Raw genomic sequence first — 14661 nt, 5'->3', positions numbered from 1 at the left:
ACATCCAAAGGTCTGGGGACCATCTTTCAAATGTCATGTTTATGAGAGTTTGTCAATGTCATTTGGCATGCCTGGGGACAGAGCACAGAGAAGGATACATCTGGAGAAACAAGAACCCTTCCATCCCCCACTTAACAAAATTCCCCACCCCCTATAATCATGTATCTCCAGGCCTCAAGAAATATCAAAACATCCCAGCCCTGCAATATCAGCTTCTCCTGATTAAAATCAGGGACTATATGCTGTCACTACACAGAGTCAATGGAATGTTAACGTAGATACATAAATAAGCTAGCAGTGTGATGGAACACTGTATACTAAAGAGCTTACACCCTGGACTTGTTTGACTATGGGTCCAGTTACCTTGTGCATTTCTTCATAGCATGGTATCTATGATTGAGTTAAAAAACTCTTAGCACACAGGTCATCTAAAGTGGGCATTCTGTTGTATAAATTCACCTTGACCTATGTGATTTTTTAAAAACCTTGATGAGAACGCAGAACCCTGATTTCCAGAGATTAAGCTTATGGTGCACAGGTATTATTCAGTTTGCCTACTAACCAACCTAAGTGTGCAAAAATCTAGTGGCTAGCAATCCCAATAATTAGCCAGCCATGTGTTATGTGTATTGTTACTGTTCATATCCATAAAATACAGGTGATGCCGAGCTGCTAGCACTACCTCGTTAATGGGGTAAGCTGACCAGTGATGCCACGGCACAGTGGGAAAGCAGAGCAGCTAGCCAGAAAACAGAGGTTAAACCTAGCTGCCAGGTTAATAATAGTCTCATCCTGACATGCTTAAAATAGAATGGGAGTCAGAGATACTGTCTCAAGGAGCTTGTAATCAATCTTTATAATGACAAACTTTTTTACCAAGAGGAGCTAACAATCTAAAAGAAATCAGACTCGAGAAGCAAACTGTCTCACAGAATAATATGAGTCATTCTTCCACAAAGCCTATGATGCAGTGATATCATGGGAGACCCCATCTCAAAGAGCTTACAATCTGAGGTATAAAGGCAGGCCCTGTTTCAAGGTACTTACAATGTAGTGGTATATTGGGAGACCCTGTCCCAAGGAGCTTACAATCTACTGGAATAATACAAATAGCGTATAATGAGTGTTACAATGGAAATCCCTGTCCTAACTTATGTACTACTTTGCTGTATAATAAGAGGGACACTGTCCTAAAGAGCGGACAATCGAGTGCAGGGGTACCTTTGGCACTCCAGATGTTGTGGACTACAACTCCCATAATCCTCTCACAGCCATAATGGAAACCAGGAGGGGCATTTAGTCCACAACATCTGGAGTGGCAAGGGTTGCATAGCCCTGCTCGAGTGATATAGCAGCAGACCCTTGATTAGGGAACTTGCAATTTAGTGTCATAACAGGAGACCTTGCCCAAGGGAGCATACAATCTAATTGGTTGTAATTTTTGAATAAGCATATCCGGCAACTGAGGACTCTCTTGGCACCGAGCCTCCAGCAGTTTCCTTACATTCTGACTGCGAACAGCTATAGTAGTACCATGGACAGTGCTCAGTGTACCAGGAGGCATTGAAATCTGCATTCCGAATATACAGATTTTGCCGTCCCACTCTCCGCCTGCTACTCCCAGCACGGATAGAATGTAATTGGGAACTGGTGAAATTCCCCCCTCTGTGCCTCCTTTGTGCACAGCCTACCACCCCCCCCTACCCACACACACACCTTGTCCCTCCCCTCCCCCAGTCTGTGAGTTTCAGCACCAAGGAGAGCAACAGAACAATGGCCAAGCCAGGGAACATCTAAAAAGCATCCGATTTTACCAACAAGAAAAATTATCTTCGCAGCACCTGCCAAGGGTCGTTCCCCTTTCTCCCCTAGCAGGTGTGTGCAATCTTATCATCCAGGGACTAACCCACTCCCTCATGTGCTCAGTAGATTTGGCATGCATGCACTTTTAAATGGGATTTATATCAGCATTTTAGCAGAAATTAGACTGGAAGCCCATTTTATAATGTCAGAGCTCTAGCTTTATGGGCTCCCAACATCTTTACAGCAGCCCTGCAAGCTGTGCAATACTTGGGGAATAGGGAGAGTTGTGAGCAGTAACGTGGAGGGGTGGTTTACCCTAATTTCCAGGTTGCCAGGGTCCCCCTTCAACATAGCAAGGCTGTAAGATGAAGTAAAGCTACCATCTGTTAAAGAGTTAATTAATAGCATAAGCCTTTACTTTCTATAGGCAATACTAATAATGAGTGGATTTGTGAGTAATGAGATTGGCAGTCCAGAATATAATAGTCGCCCCGAGTTTGTCTAAGCCTACAGATTACATCCTCGATTGCCAGGTTTATTCTACGTTTCTGCACACAAATGTAGCTTTCTCCCCGGTCTCTCACTCTGACATCATTCCTGTCAGGCTGGGGCGGGTTTTGGGCAGGGGAGGGAGGGGGCAGTTGTTGAGAAAGAAAAGATTTTGTATCAGACCTCAAGATCCACTAAAGGGAGAAGCAGCTGTGTTCAGAGGAGGGGGGAAGAGGTCTGGATCAATAACTCCCCCCCAAAAAAACACAAGACAGTGAGAAGAATTTAACTCTCCATCCACAGTCTGTGGGATCAATATACTAATTAACTACCCTGCAAGCGGCATCATTCCTAAAGGTAGAGCAGGGGACCCTTCACTGGCTGGCCTGGCACTTATCAAATACCCAGCGTGGAGAGTGGCACCTACCTGGTACCAGGGGGATAGGAATACCCCCTACCCATCAGGACAGGCTGAACTGGGTGGCACCTTTAGACTCTGGGTACCAGGGACATCTACAGCTGGGCAGTGGGAGTCTGCTTATTTGGGCTCAAGTGCCTTCTGTGTCCCTCTCCCCTATACCCACCTCGCCCCAATGAAGGAACCAGATGCTATCAAACTTTTTATTGGGCAAATTCCCAGGAACCTGGAGGAGAAGGACCTCAAGCCAATCTTCGAGCAGTTTGGAAAAATCTATGAACTTACAGTCATCAAGGATAAATTTACAGGGATGCACAAAGGTAAAAGCAGGGGTGGGGATGGGGAGGGGGGTAAAAGAGGGTGAATTATGTTGCAAATAGGGTGATGGGAGAAGGTATTATGGGAAAGAAAAGATGCTGAGAAAGGGTCACAGGGGACAATGGATTCTCAGAATGGGGGCCCTGGGAATAATGAATGATGTGAAGGGTGTCATGGGGAGAGTGGAAAGAAAGGTGCCCTAGGGGAGAATGGATGCTATGAAAGTCTATGGGGGGAAATTAATCACGTGAAAAAGGTCAGAGGAAAACTGGATGTTAAAAATTAGCTCTGGGGGAAATTAAATCTTATGAGAGGGTTCCATTAGGTTGATGGCTGTTCCGAATGGGGTTTATTGGGGGGCAGGGGAGAGGGGGGGGGGGGAGACTGGATGCTGGGGCTAGGGACTAGAATACTGTGTGCTGGAAATGGGTTTATAGGAAGAAAAGATGCAGAAAAAGTGGGCACAGGAGAGAATGGGTGCTGAAAATAGGGTCACAACGTAGGGGTTTATTGGGGAATAGCTGATGCACATAAAAGGTCCTGGTAGAGTGGGTTCTGTGTATGAGGTAGGTGGAAGAATTAATGCTGAAAAAGGGGTACATGGGGTTGTAAGATAGAAAGCTGACAAAATGGCCATTAGAGAGAGAGAGTCTGGATGCCGTTATGGGGGTCATGGGGTAGAGAGGATGCTGAAAAAGGGCCCTGGGGAGACTGAATGCTGTCAAAAGGTCATCGAGGAGTTTGTAATTTGTAAAAGGGGCCTTGGGGAAAGCTGATGTTGGGAATGTCACAGGGATGGTGGATGCTGTGAATTGGTTATGGAGTGGAAAGATGCAGTGAAAGGGTTAAGGGAATCTGGGAATGGGAGTAATGGGACAAACTACTGCCAAGAACAGGGTCCTGTGTGAGAAGGGATGCTCAAATAGGGTGATATAGGAGACATATAACACTTCGAAGGGGATATGAAACCAATGGGATACTGATAAGTGAATGACATTGGAAAAGTGGGGTGCTGCTGTAAAGGAAAGGGCATAGGTAAGATAAAATGTGAGAACTAAAGGAAGAGATGAGGTGTACATTGAGATGGGGTAAAATGAGAAGGAAGGCAACTAGAATTGTGGGAGAGTTCAGGAAACTGATGATTAGATGGAATGGGACTGAACTAAGGTTGATAATGGGTATGAGGCAAAGGTGTGACATGAAGGAGACGAAAGGGTGTGAAGATGTGGCATGGGGAATGCATGCAATGCACTAGGAATAGGTTTGACATGGAAATGTCAAGAGGAACATAGGGTTAAATGATGGAGTAAATGTAATCATGGGAACAATTATGAAAAGGGAGACAGGGGAGGGCACTGTTAAGAAGTGAATAATGGATAGGAGACATGGGATTAAAGTAAAGATGGGAAAAGGGCTGTATAATCACGGAGTATATTAAGGAAGGTAGGGATGATTTGGAGAGGATGACTAAATGGGACATTGGAAGTAGTGACTGTGACAAGGGGAGCATGGTTTGTAGTCAGGAAAAGAGGGAAGGAAGAAAAGAGACTGTGGAAAGGGTATAAGAGAAATTATTTTATATTTGAGAGGAAAGAAATACTAAAGCGCTATTAGAGTATCCGAGATGAAGGCTGTAATATAGTTAGGGTGTGGGGACAAAAAGAAATACCAGATAGAAGGGTCATAGTGGTCAGAAAACCCAAGGTGAGAAAAAAGAAAGGGTAGATATGATTTTTAAGTGGGACAGAAAAATACAAGCAAGTAAGTAAATCACAAAGAGTAGAAAAGAGTGATGAGTAGACAGTTACAGGGAGAGAGTGTCAGAAATTATTTTGCAAATTGGACTGTAAAATAGAAAGAAGGTCAGGGAGACAAACAGTCAGGGTGACAGAAGGATGGACAGTCAGCATACCAGGGTAATGCAGAGTCATGGAGATGGGAACTCACAGTGATGAAGACACAGAGAGTAGAGTGTGGATTATGGATTATAAGTTACATACAGAGTCAGAAAGGGTGTGGAGAACTGGGGAGCAGAAATTAGTCTATAAAATACAACATCAGGGAGATGGAGAGTCAATAGTATTTTAGAAAGGATGAGAGAGAGATGGCGAATGGTTTTGAACAGATAATAAGGTGGGGTGATGAAAAATCAGGGGGGATGAGTCAGGGAAATAGAGAGATGGAGAATGCGAAAGTAGAGTCAGTGTGATGGACAGGGGAGTAATCAGGGTGAAGAGGAGATTAAGAATCAGGGCAATGGGCATAAAAGAGATGCAGAATTGGGGCGATAGAGGGTGGAGATTAGAGATAGTGGAAACATTGTATGAGAGATAAAATAAGTTGAGGTAGCTGTAACCAGGGGGATGGAGCTAACATATCATATCAATATAAAGTGTCCTGAAAGGCTGAGATTTGGGGAAGATGTTGATGAGATGTGGAGTCACAGAAATTGGAAGTAAGGGAAATGGGGAGCCAGAGAGAGAGAAATTCTTGGGGATAGTAAATGGAGATTGGGCAGAAATATTGACAAGTTCAGAGATGAAGAATCATGGAGAGTAGTGAAGGGACTGTAATTCTTTGGTTCAGGGCTACATGACAGAATATACTTTGAATTAAATGTTATTGCAAAGCCACATCCATGTTTGCTGAAGAAATGTGGAACATGCTTTATGTTTAAAGAGGTGGGGGGAGGTGATGTGTGATATGTGAAGAAGATGCTGTGACAGATGGCAGGGAATGGGGGAGGACAAAAAGATCAAGGAACACTTAATGAACCAACAGTGGTTAAGCTGAACTGAGAGAGGGAGGTGCTGTTAACAGAGGGGCGAAGCCAACCCAGTCTTGTCAAACAGTGCTGCTTACAAGGACATCATAGGCCTAAATCTCTGGATAAACAGAAGGCTATCCCTTTACTCTGTCACCATCACACTGCTTGTATAATGTAGAAATCAACTGTGCATTAACACATTAACTCCACCTGTAATTAAAAGTCTAGAATCCCCCTGCTGATAAACTAAACTGGTTGACTGCAGGCTTTTGGGGCACATTGGCTATTACTAGTGTGGTAATATAATGGTATACCCTGTCCTGTTGTCCTTACCAATAACTCTATAAGCTCCTTGCGACAGGGCGGTGTACTAAACTGCTAGGTTGTAAGCTTTTTGAATAAGACTATTACCGGTACATAATTTTACTAGACCTCATGTTGCTTGGGACAGGGACTTCTACAATGCGAATAGGTCTCGCTTTATTCTGTTAGATTTTTCACTCATTGTGACAAAGTCTCCCATTACATAACTTTAGTATTTAAGTTTCTGGGAGGCAGGGTCTCACACCATTAAATGGGTCCCATAATGCAATACAACAAGTTTACATGTTCCTTGGAACACCATTTCAAATTATGCAACTTAAATGTAAGCTCCTTGGGACAGCTCATCCATTATGCTAATAGACTGTAACATTCTTGGATCATATTAAAATATCATTACATGATACTGAAAACTCCCAAATACAGGGTCATCTATTACTCAACTAGATGGCAAGAATGTTTAGATTGTAAGCCATTTGGGGCAGAAACCCCACACTATTAGTACATCTGCAACCTCTAGTGACATGTTCTCCCATACCAATACATTGCAAGCTCGTATTTCCAGCTGCTTAGATGACTTGCATCTGTTACAATTGTATATTAATTGTATGAAATACTATTATACAAAATAAATACACAGTGTTTCCAATTTAAGGAAACCATTTTACTTTGATTTTACAGTGTACGTTCTGTGTAGATTGAAAACGGAGCAGAATTGCCCACAGGAGGTGGGATATGGGAATTTTGAACCAAACACCTGCCATATCTATGTTAATCCTGAAATGATTTCCCTTTTATTAGGACCCTGAAGGCTGCACAAATGCTCTATTAATGGGCTGAAACGATCTGTTAATTGGCTTATCGTTAACCCACTACACGCAGGAATGATGGATAACAGCCCATTTCAGACAACTGATAACAGCAAATCAACATGTTTTAAAAGCAATTAATTGTAACCCTTTGTATGCTAAGACATCAGCTCACACCATACTTTGTTTGCAAGACTTCCAGCAAACATGGTGTAAAATATTATTTTAATTTATTAATACTTTTTTTTTGCAGAGATATAAACTAAATTGATCCTACCAATGCCATAAGGAATCACTGTGTGTCAATGGTTGGAAAGCAAAGATGTGAGGGGTGTTATCAAAATGAAGGAGAGGTTCTTAGTTTCCTAGCCACTTGACTTAATTTAAAAACACAGGTCAGAGGTAGACTTTATCTAACTAATACAGTACCTCTTGAATTCTAGCTACAGAGCATGTTAAAGTGCTATCTTTATAAGAAGTACCTTGCAACCCAATGTTTTAGATTTCAAGCCACCTTTGTCTACATATTTTGGGTAGTACGTCAACACTACACTGGTGTTGGATGCCAAGTTATAGTGTTGCACATGTACAAAAAAAACACGGCCGAAGGAGATTTACCAATCACATGTCCTAACACATTCAGGACCCTGTCCTATCAGATGCTGTTGTTATCACACCTATGTCCTGTGATTGTGTGCTTACTGAGATACATCAGCCTATTAGCTGTAGCCAGACACTTTATTTCTAGTAGGGTAATGAGCGGTCTGCAGCCTTTCCATGTCTGAATTTAAATTTCCCAATGCAGACACATGATAATCTATCAAGGGAAATAAAAGAGTAGGCGTACAACCTCCTCCTCTTCAATCCTAAATAAATGCTCTGAATTATTATCCATGCAGAATGCCAGTATCTGCCTTCAGCCTGACTTCCATCCCTTCTCAGTAAATGTTCACAACAAAAATTAGTTTACTATAAATGCATGTGGAACAGAAGACGAGAGTGTGAACAGGCCCTGTTAGGATGGTAGTCAGATAAACCATGCCTTTACTATTCTTGTTGTATTGCAATTAAATAGTACATATGATGATGCTACTGCTACCAGTGTGTGTATCCATTATCACAAATGCACAAGCAGCCATCAACATATGCCATATCAATGATAGTATTCCAAGAGTATGCCCTGTACAGGTAATATGTGGGTGTGTACTGTGTACCAGTGTGATGTGTACTATTCTGCAAAGGCAGCCATATTAGGTATCCTCGGTGAGGAATTAAAGTGGGCACCATAAAATGTAGGGGAAAAAAACTTTAGCAACATTTGCAAGGGATACCTAAAATCATATGTTCAGTGATTAAGTTAAAGGTTATGAATGAGTCATTGGACTTCTCTTTAATTTCACGGAGATGGAGCTTTGAAGAGAGGACAGAGGATGATATGATATAATGTATCAGACTGAAAGTCTTTTGTATGTATATCTTGAAGAGAAAAAGAGAAAGGGAATTTGTTGAAATGTGTCAACATGTATACATGAATATGTATAGCAAGGAGAGGGGATATAGTGAAATATATAACACGGAATCCATTTTATAGCTTGGGAGGAAATATGGAAGAAGGGATATGACACAGAGCAAAAATAAATAACTAAACAAAAAGCATATTACTAAAAACACTTATTATGTATAGAATATCAGATAAAATGAAATATATGGCACGGAAGAGTGGAGTCATATGGGATATATGATAGACGGTATCACATCAAAATCCCTTCATATGTATAGCATGGGGGGATTAAGGAGAGGTTATATGCCAAAACACAACAAACAGAATGCCCTTAATGTAAAATATACCAGACCGAAAGCCCTTGATTCGTATAGCCTGGAACAGAGAAAGGGATGTGATAAACACACCAGACACCAGACTGAAAGTCGTTAACATGTATGGTATGGAGTAGAGAAGCCAGGGAAATATAATAAAATATCATCAGGCTGACAGGCCTTAATATGTGTAGCTCCGAGGAGAGAAGGGAAAAGGGGATAAAGGGATATGATAAAACATATTTAAGATTGAAAGTTTGTTAATATGTATATCTTATAAAAGATGGGCGAGAGCGATATGATGGAGAAAAGAGAGAGTAGGATATGATAAAACATAGACTGAAAACCCTAATAATGTTTAGCTGGAGGATAGATGAAGAGAAGGATGTGATAAAATGTATCAGACCGAAAGTCTTAAATTCGTATCGCTTGTAAAAAAGAAAGGAGAGGGAAATATGATAACGTGCATCAGACTGAATACTTTAATATGTGTAACTGACAGAAAGAAGGCAAAGGGAGAGAAAGCCCTGAATATCTATAGTTTGGAGGAGGAAAGGGAGAAGGGGTGTGATAAGACACATCAGACCAAAAATCCTTGATATTTACAGTTAGGAGAGAAGGGAATAGAGGATATAATAAAACACATTAGGCTGGAAGCCATTAATATGTATATGATGGAAGAGAAAATGAAGTGGACGATGCAATAAACTGTTTCACATAAAATGTATCATAGAAAGTAAAACTTGGAAAAGGGGGATATAATTAACATGAATTAAACTGGGAGGATATATAGGAGAGTTTCGAGAAAGAGGAGAAATATCGGTTGAAAGCTGTTAATAGGTATAGTGATCGAGAAGAGAAGGGAGAGAGGGATATGATAATCAAATGGAAAGCCCTTAATACGTGTGGCATGGAGGAGAGACGGGAGAGGGGGATATGATAAAGTGTATTAGACTGAGGGGAATAAGGGATGATATATAAAGGTAATTATCATACAACAAGCAGGCATTTTCAGTACAAATAAGGTGGCATAGATTCATTTTAGGAAGTTAGAGGGTAAGAACAATTATAAATACTTGTTAGAAGGTGTATAGCTGCTATATAGTTAATTTTCCCATAGATGTTAAGGCAGTGAAGATAGATATATGTTCCTGGGATAGATAAAAGACTGGGTTCAACATGAAACAAAATCAAAAAATAAACAGGAGCCTTTAATAGAAGCTGGGTGAGCAGCATTTATCTGCTGTTACAATCAATGTTTCTATGTTCATAGCATGGATTATCTAAAATTAGGATAGAAAAGAGCAAAACTGGATAAAGAAAATCTCCATCTCATTTTTTCAAGCACAGCTACTGTGGTAAAAAAATAGCAAATTCTTTGTCAATGCTTCATAGTTCGTGATTCAATTTATGATCTATATATCAAGCCACAGCCCATAATCTATGTATCTCATGAACATACATATTTAACGTGTCGCTAACAGACATGATTAGGGATTCCAACCAGCATAAGAAAGATAGGAATAAAACACGTATTTACAGGTGTCCACAGCAATGTTAAACATGGCTAACTCGCTAGGGTTTATTCAGTAAATTGTAACCAAAATTTGAAATTATAAACTAAAATTGACCAAACTCTTTTTCCAGCTTGCCTATTTTAGCCTAAATTTTTAAATTTAGTCATAAAAACCACAATTCTCTGTTTACCAAATAAAACTTAAATATTGGGAAGTGGCATGATGTAAGAAGTTAAACAGACACTCTAGACACTATAACTATTTAATTTAATTTTAGTGGTTATGGTGCATGGATATTATTGGTGCTTCCTTCCATTCAATGTTCAGTCATGTTTCGAATGGTTTAACACTAAATGGGGGTCCCAACCTTCAAATTACTCCAAACAGTGATCGGCAGCAGTGATTTATGGGGATTATCAGCTGACCACTCGCAGGCTGTAACAGTTGCCCATTGCTTGTATGAATTTGAATGGCAAAGGCGGTGTGTAATTTCTGCCTTAGCCATACCTAAGATGGGGACTGTGTTGCAGGCAGCCAGAACCCTCGCTCAATGTTAAACTATTTAAAAACAATGTAACATTTAATTGAGGATGGCACCAGGGAATATAACCACAGCAATAAGTTGTTATATTATCTAGAGTGTCCTTTTAAATGGTAACATTGTCATGGTACCTGTTAGGTCTGCGCATCATTCTGCTACCCATTCCTAACACCTGCATCAGTCTGGTGTAAGTCTCCATAACCGCATTATTCTGGCGTCAATTTTGTTGCTGGTTGTTCCAATCTTGTCATTTTATGTTGTTAAAATTTCTATCTACATAATTTCAGCAAAATCGGCCCTGGACCATTTGGCATTGCAGGATTGATAATTACAGAACTCCTAAGCCTATTTAAGCCCTCCTTGCATTGTCTGCTTTGCCTTGTTGTGGTTTCCCTTGTGGTTATACAAGAGAGTATCCGCTCTTATATAATGAGATACTTATGAGTGATCTTAGTAGTGATTCCTGGTATTCTGACTTCAGCTTGTCCTTGACCATTCACTATTCCGTAATCCTTGACCCTGGCTTCTGTATCCGTTATTGCTACCTTCTGTTGTCCTCGACCTTTGCTTGCTCTTGACTTTGCTCTGACCTGCTCCACAGGTGCTATTACTCCCTCTTAGCGTTACGCCTGGCCAACTTTAATACACCTCTGTCCATTTCTATTCCCTACCGTTGCTTGTTGTGACCTAAGTTCTGCGTTTTGGGCCTAGTGATCTTATGACAAATACAGAACACAGGGAATAGAGGTATTCATTAGAATACAAATTGTTTGAAAGTGAATTAAAAGGGGATACAGCTGACTTGGGGAAATTTTTACAATTCAGTTAATTTGCTCTTAATTTTGAAACTCACTTTCAGGGTTGATAACTAAACTTTAAGTGTTAACAAATTGATGGCAAATTTGAGGCTGCAATATTTGATCTGGAAAGTTCAGCATACTCTTAGCTTGACTTCATTAGCCTCATCTTTGTCATTTGGTTTCTGATGCCTGACAATTCACACTTTAGTGATTAACCTTAATATTGAATCTTCTGAATAACACATGTTGGGGTATTTTCTACAGAAGTAGGAACTGCTATTAAACTCTCAAACCAAGATGGGATTTGCTTTCTTAGAGTTTAACTACATTTGGGAATGCCTTAGATTACTTTGATGTTATCATTGTTAACCTGTAACCTACAGTGGAACATTCATGATCATATTATGGATCTCCCCGTCCCTCTTGACTAGTGTCTCTTACTGCCTCTCTGCTATTTCTAACTGGATGGCTGCCCACCTCCTTAAACTCAACTTGACCAAAATTTAAATTCTGGTCTTTCCTCCCTCAAGTTTTGCTACTCCTGTGTCTGTCTCCATCCAAGTCAACGCTGCTACCATCAGCTCCACCACGCAGGCTCGCTGCCTAGGTGTTCTCTTTGACTCCGAACTCTCCTTCACGCCTCATGATCAGTCTATCGACAAATCCTGCCGCTTCCATCTCAAAAACATTGCGTGCATCCGACCCTACTTAACGCCAGAAGCGACTAAGGTGCTGGTCCATTCAACTGTCCTTTCTCGCCTTGACTATTGTAATCCGCTTCTCAGTGGTCTTACGTGCTCCCAACTTGCGCCGTTACAGTCCATAATGAATGCAGCGGCGAGGTTCATCTTCCTGTCCGCCTGCACCTCCCACGCCTCACCCTTCTGTCAGTCCCTACATTGGCTTCCTGAAAGATATAGGGCTCAATTTAAAATTCTGGTTCTTGCTTTCAAATCTCTACATAATGCTGCTCCCACCTATCTATCCTCCCTAATACACAAGTATGTCCCGTCTAGGCCCTTACGCTCTGCTGAAGACCTACAACTATCTTCTGTCCGTACTCCAACCTCTGATGCTCGCCTTCAAGACTTCTCTAGGGCTGCACTGTTCCTGTGGAACTCATTTCCCTCCTCCGTTAGATGCTCGCCCAGTCTCCACTCCTTCAAAAAATTATTAAAAACCCACTTCTTCAGAAAAGCGTATCAATTAAATTGTTAATAGCTCCCGACTGATTCCTCTCTTGCAACTGTCATTAGTCTAATACTATCGTTACCTTTTGTGTCACTTTACCCTACTCCCTCTAGCATGTAAGCTCATTGAGCAGGGCCCTCAACCCCTCTGTTCCTGTGTGTCCAACTTGTCTGGTTACAACTACATGTCCTGCGGAATTTGTTGGCGCTATATAAATAATAACATAATAATATAATTGTTGTTTTTTTCTTAAACACTACTGATTTATTTTCAGTGTAGATTAGTGACTACGGGAGTAAGTCTTTTAAGCACATCAATAAACAATCCTAAAAAAATCCATACATTTATATATTTCTTTAAAGGTTAAAAAAATTCTGTGTTCAAAAGTGATATTTGTTAAGGGACAAAAGGAAAAAAGTGTTAACTACAAACATGTATTCCTGCTACTATAGTGTTAAACTAACTGTATAGATTACTGTCCCCTCTCTGAAAAGGCAGTGTTTACATTGAAAAGCCTGCAAGGAAATGCTGTAGACACCATAACCACTACATTAAAAGTTTACTTTTATCCACTTCAATTCTTCTAAAACCTGGAAAAAAAGTGTTTTGTACTCACCTGGAATCCAACGCCAGACAAAGTTACGGGCGCAGCCTTCCGCACCCCTCCTGATGTCAATGGGGCTGTGCGCAGTCCAATCACAGGCTTCTTACAGAGAAGCCTGTTGGGAAGTAGAGGGAAGGAGTGGGGAGATGAAGGGAGGGACGGTAGTTTAAAAAAAAAAAAAAAAAACTGCCGGCAATGCAGGAAAGTGCGAGGGAGCTCCCACAGGGGCGGAGGGTGACAACAGACATTAAATGTTCTTTGCTGCCAATGGCACATGCTGGGGATTTCTCTCAAGTTGAAACACTGCTCATACTGACTCCTACCACCAGGACTATTTTAAATCATTGAAGTGGTCATGGTGGTTGGAATAAAACTTTAAGCTGCAGTGTTCCTTTAATGCATATAATTAATTGTTTGGTAAAACAAAATCATTGACTAAAATTGCACATATCTTTGCTGGGCCCTAGAAACGCTCTAGCCATGGCAGCAGAAGAGTCTCTACGACAGCTATTGTGAACTAACATTCTCATCAGGCTCAGTCAAACATTGGACGAGGTTGCTTGGACTTATATTTCAAATAACCTGTTTAGCAAGTGCTTGCCTAACTATCGGATTACATTAGAAACATATCTTAATTTCCACCAGACCCTGTCAGAATCTAATTAAGCATTAGAGGAGTTGTAGGCCAATAGGAGCAGGCAAGCTCTTGAATGCAATTTGCTCTAAAAAAACGTGAAGCATATTCAAGGGTATAACAGTTTATATATGGGGTGATATCTTGTTGATCCAAGGAGAAAACATTAGGTTTTTAGACATTCTTTGGCAAAATTGGAAATCACTTCTTTAGATCAAAAGCAGGAGAACAGATATAGGAAAGGCTGAATTTCATGGGATTGATTCTTTTTTCACCCCACCTGACCATGTATCTACTATGTCACCCTCATGTGAAATTTAGCTCACCACATGTTAACTAATACCAATAAATGTCAAATATGGTCACCCCTTGCTTTTCTGTTTACATTACTAAAGAACTCTCATGTCCTCACTTCCCCTTTTTGAACACCCTATCTGTGTTTCAATCTCTCATAGTGTAAGCACAGTACCCTCTCTTCAAAATGACATATCCACACATCCAATGACATATCTAATTCATTAAACATGCTCTAGACACATCCACTGGCTGCGTACCTCTGGGTGGCATTCACTTGCACGCAGGGCCTTAATTCATAATGTATTAATTGTTTGTCTTGTATTTGTCACCTGGTTAC

The 14661-nt window shown here is 40.8% G+C and overlaps 1 protein-coding gene across 2 annotated transcripts in view; it reads left to right on the top strand.

Annotated features, from left to right (window-relative positions):
• Nucleotides 1–2484: 2484 nt before the first annotated feature.
• The window catches only part of CELF3 (CUGBP Elav-like family member 3), a 70495-nt gene continuing 58318 nt past the window's right edge, over nt 2485–14661 (top strand). For both annotated transcript variants that reach the window (XM_063439774.1, XM_063439773.1), the window contains exon 1: nt 2485–3030. In XM_063439774.1, the coding sequence (XP_063295844.1) occupies nt 2886–3030 (145 nt within the window). In that variant the 5' untranslated portion in view covers nt 2485–2885. The remainder of the gene's footprint in view (nt 3031–14661) is intronic.

Source organism: Pelobates fuscus, chromosome 13 (assembly GCF_036172605.1).
Source record: "Pelobates fuscus isolate aPelFus1 chromosome 13, aPelFus1.pri, whole genome shotgun sequence".
Lineage (NCBI taxonomy): Eukaryota > Metazoa > Chordata > Amphibia > Anura > Pelobatidae > Pelobates > Pelobates fuscus.
Note: the sequence above shows the minus strand (reverse complement) of the source record. Positions and strands in the feature narration are given on the sequence as shown.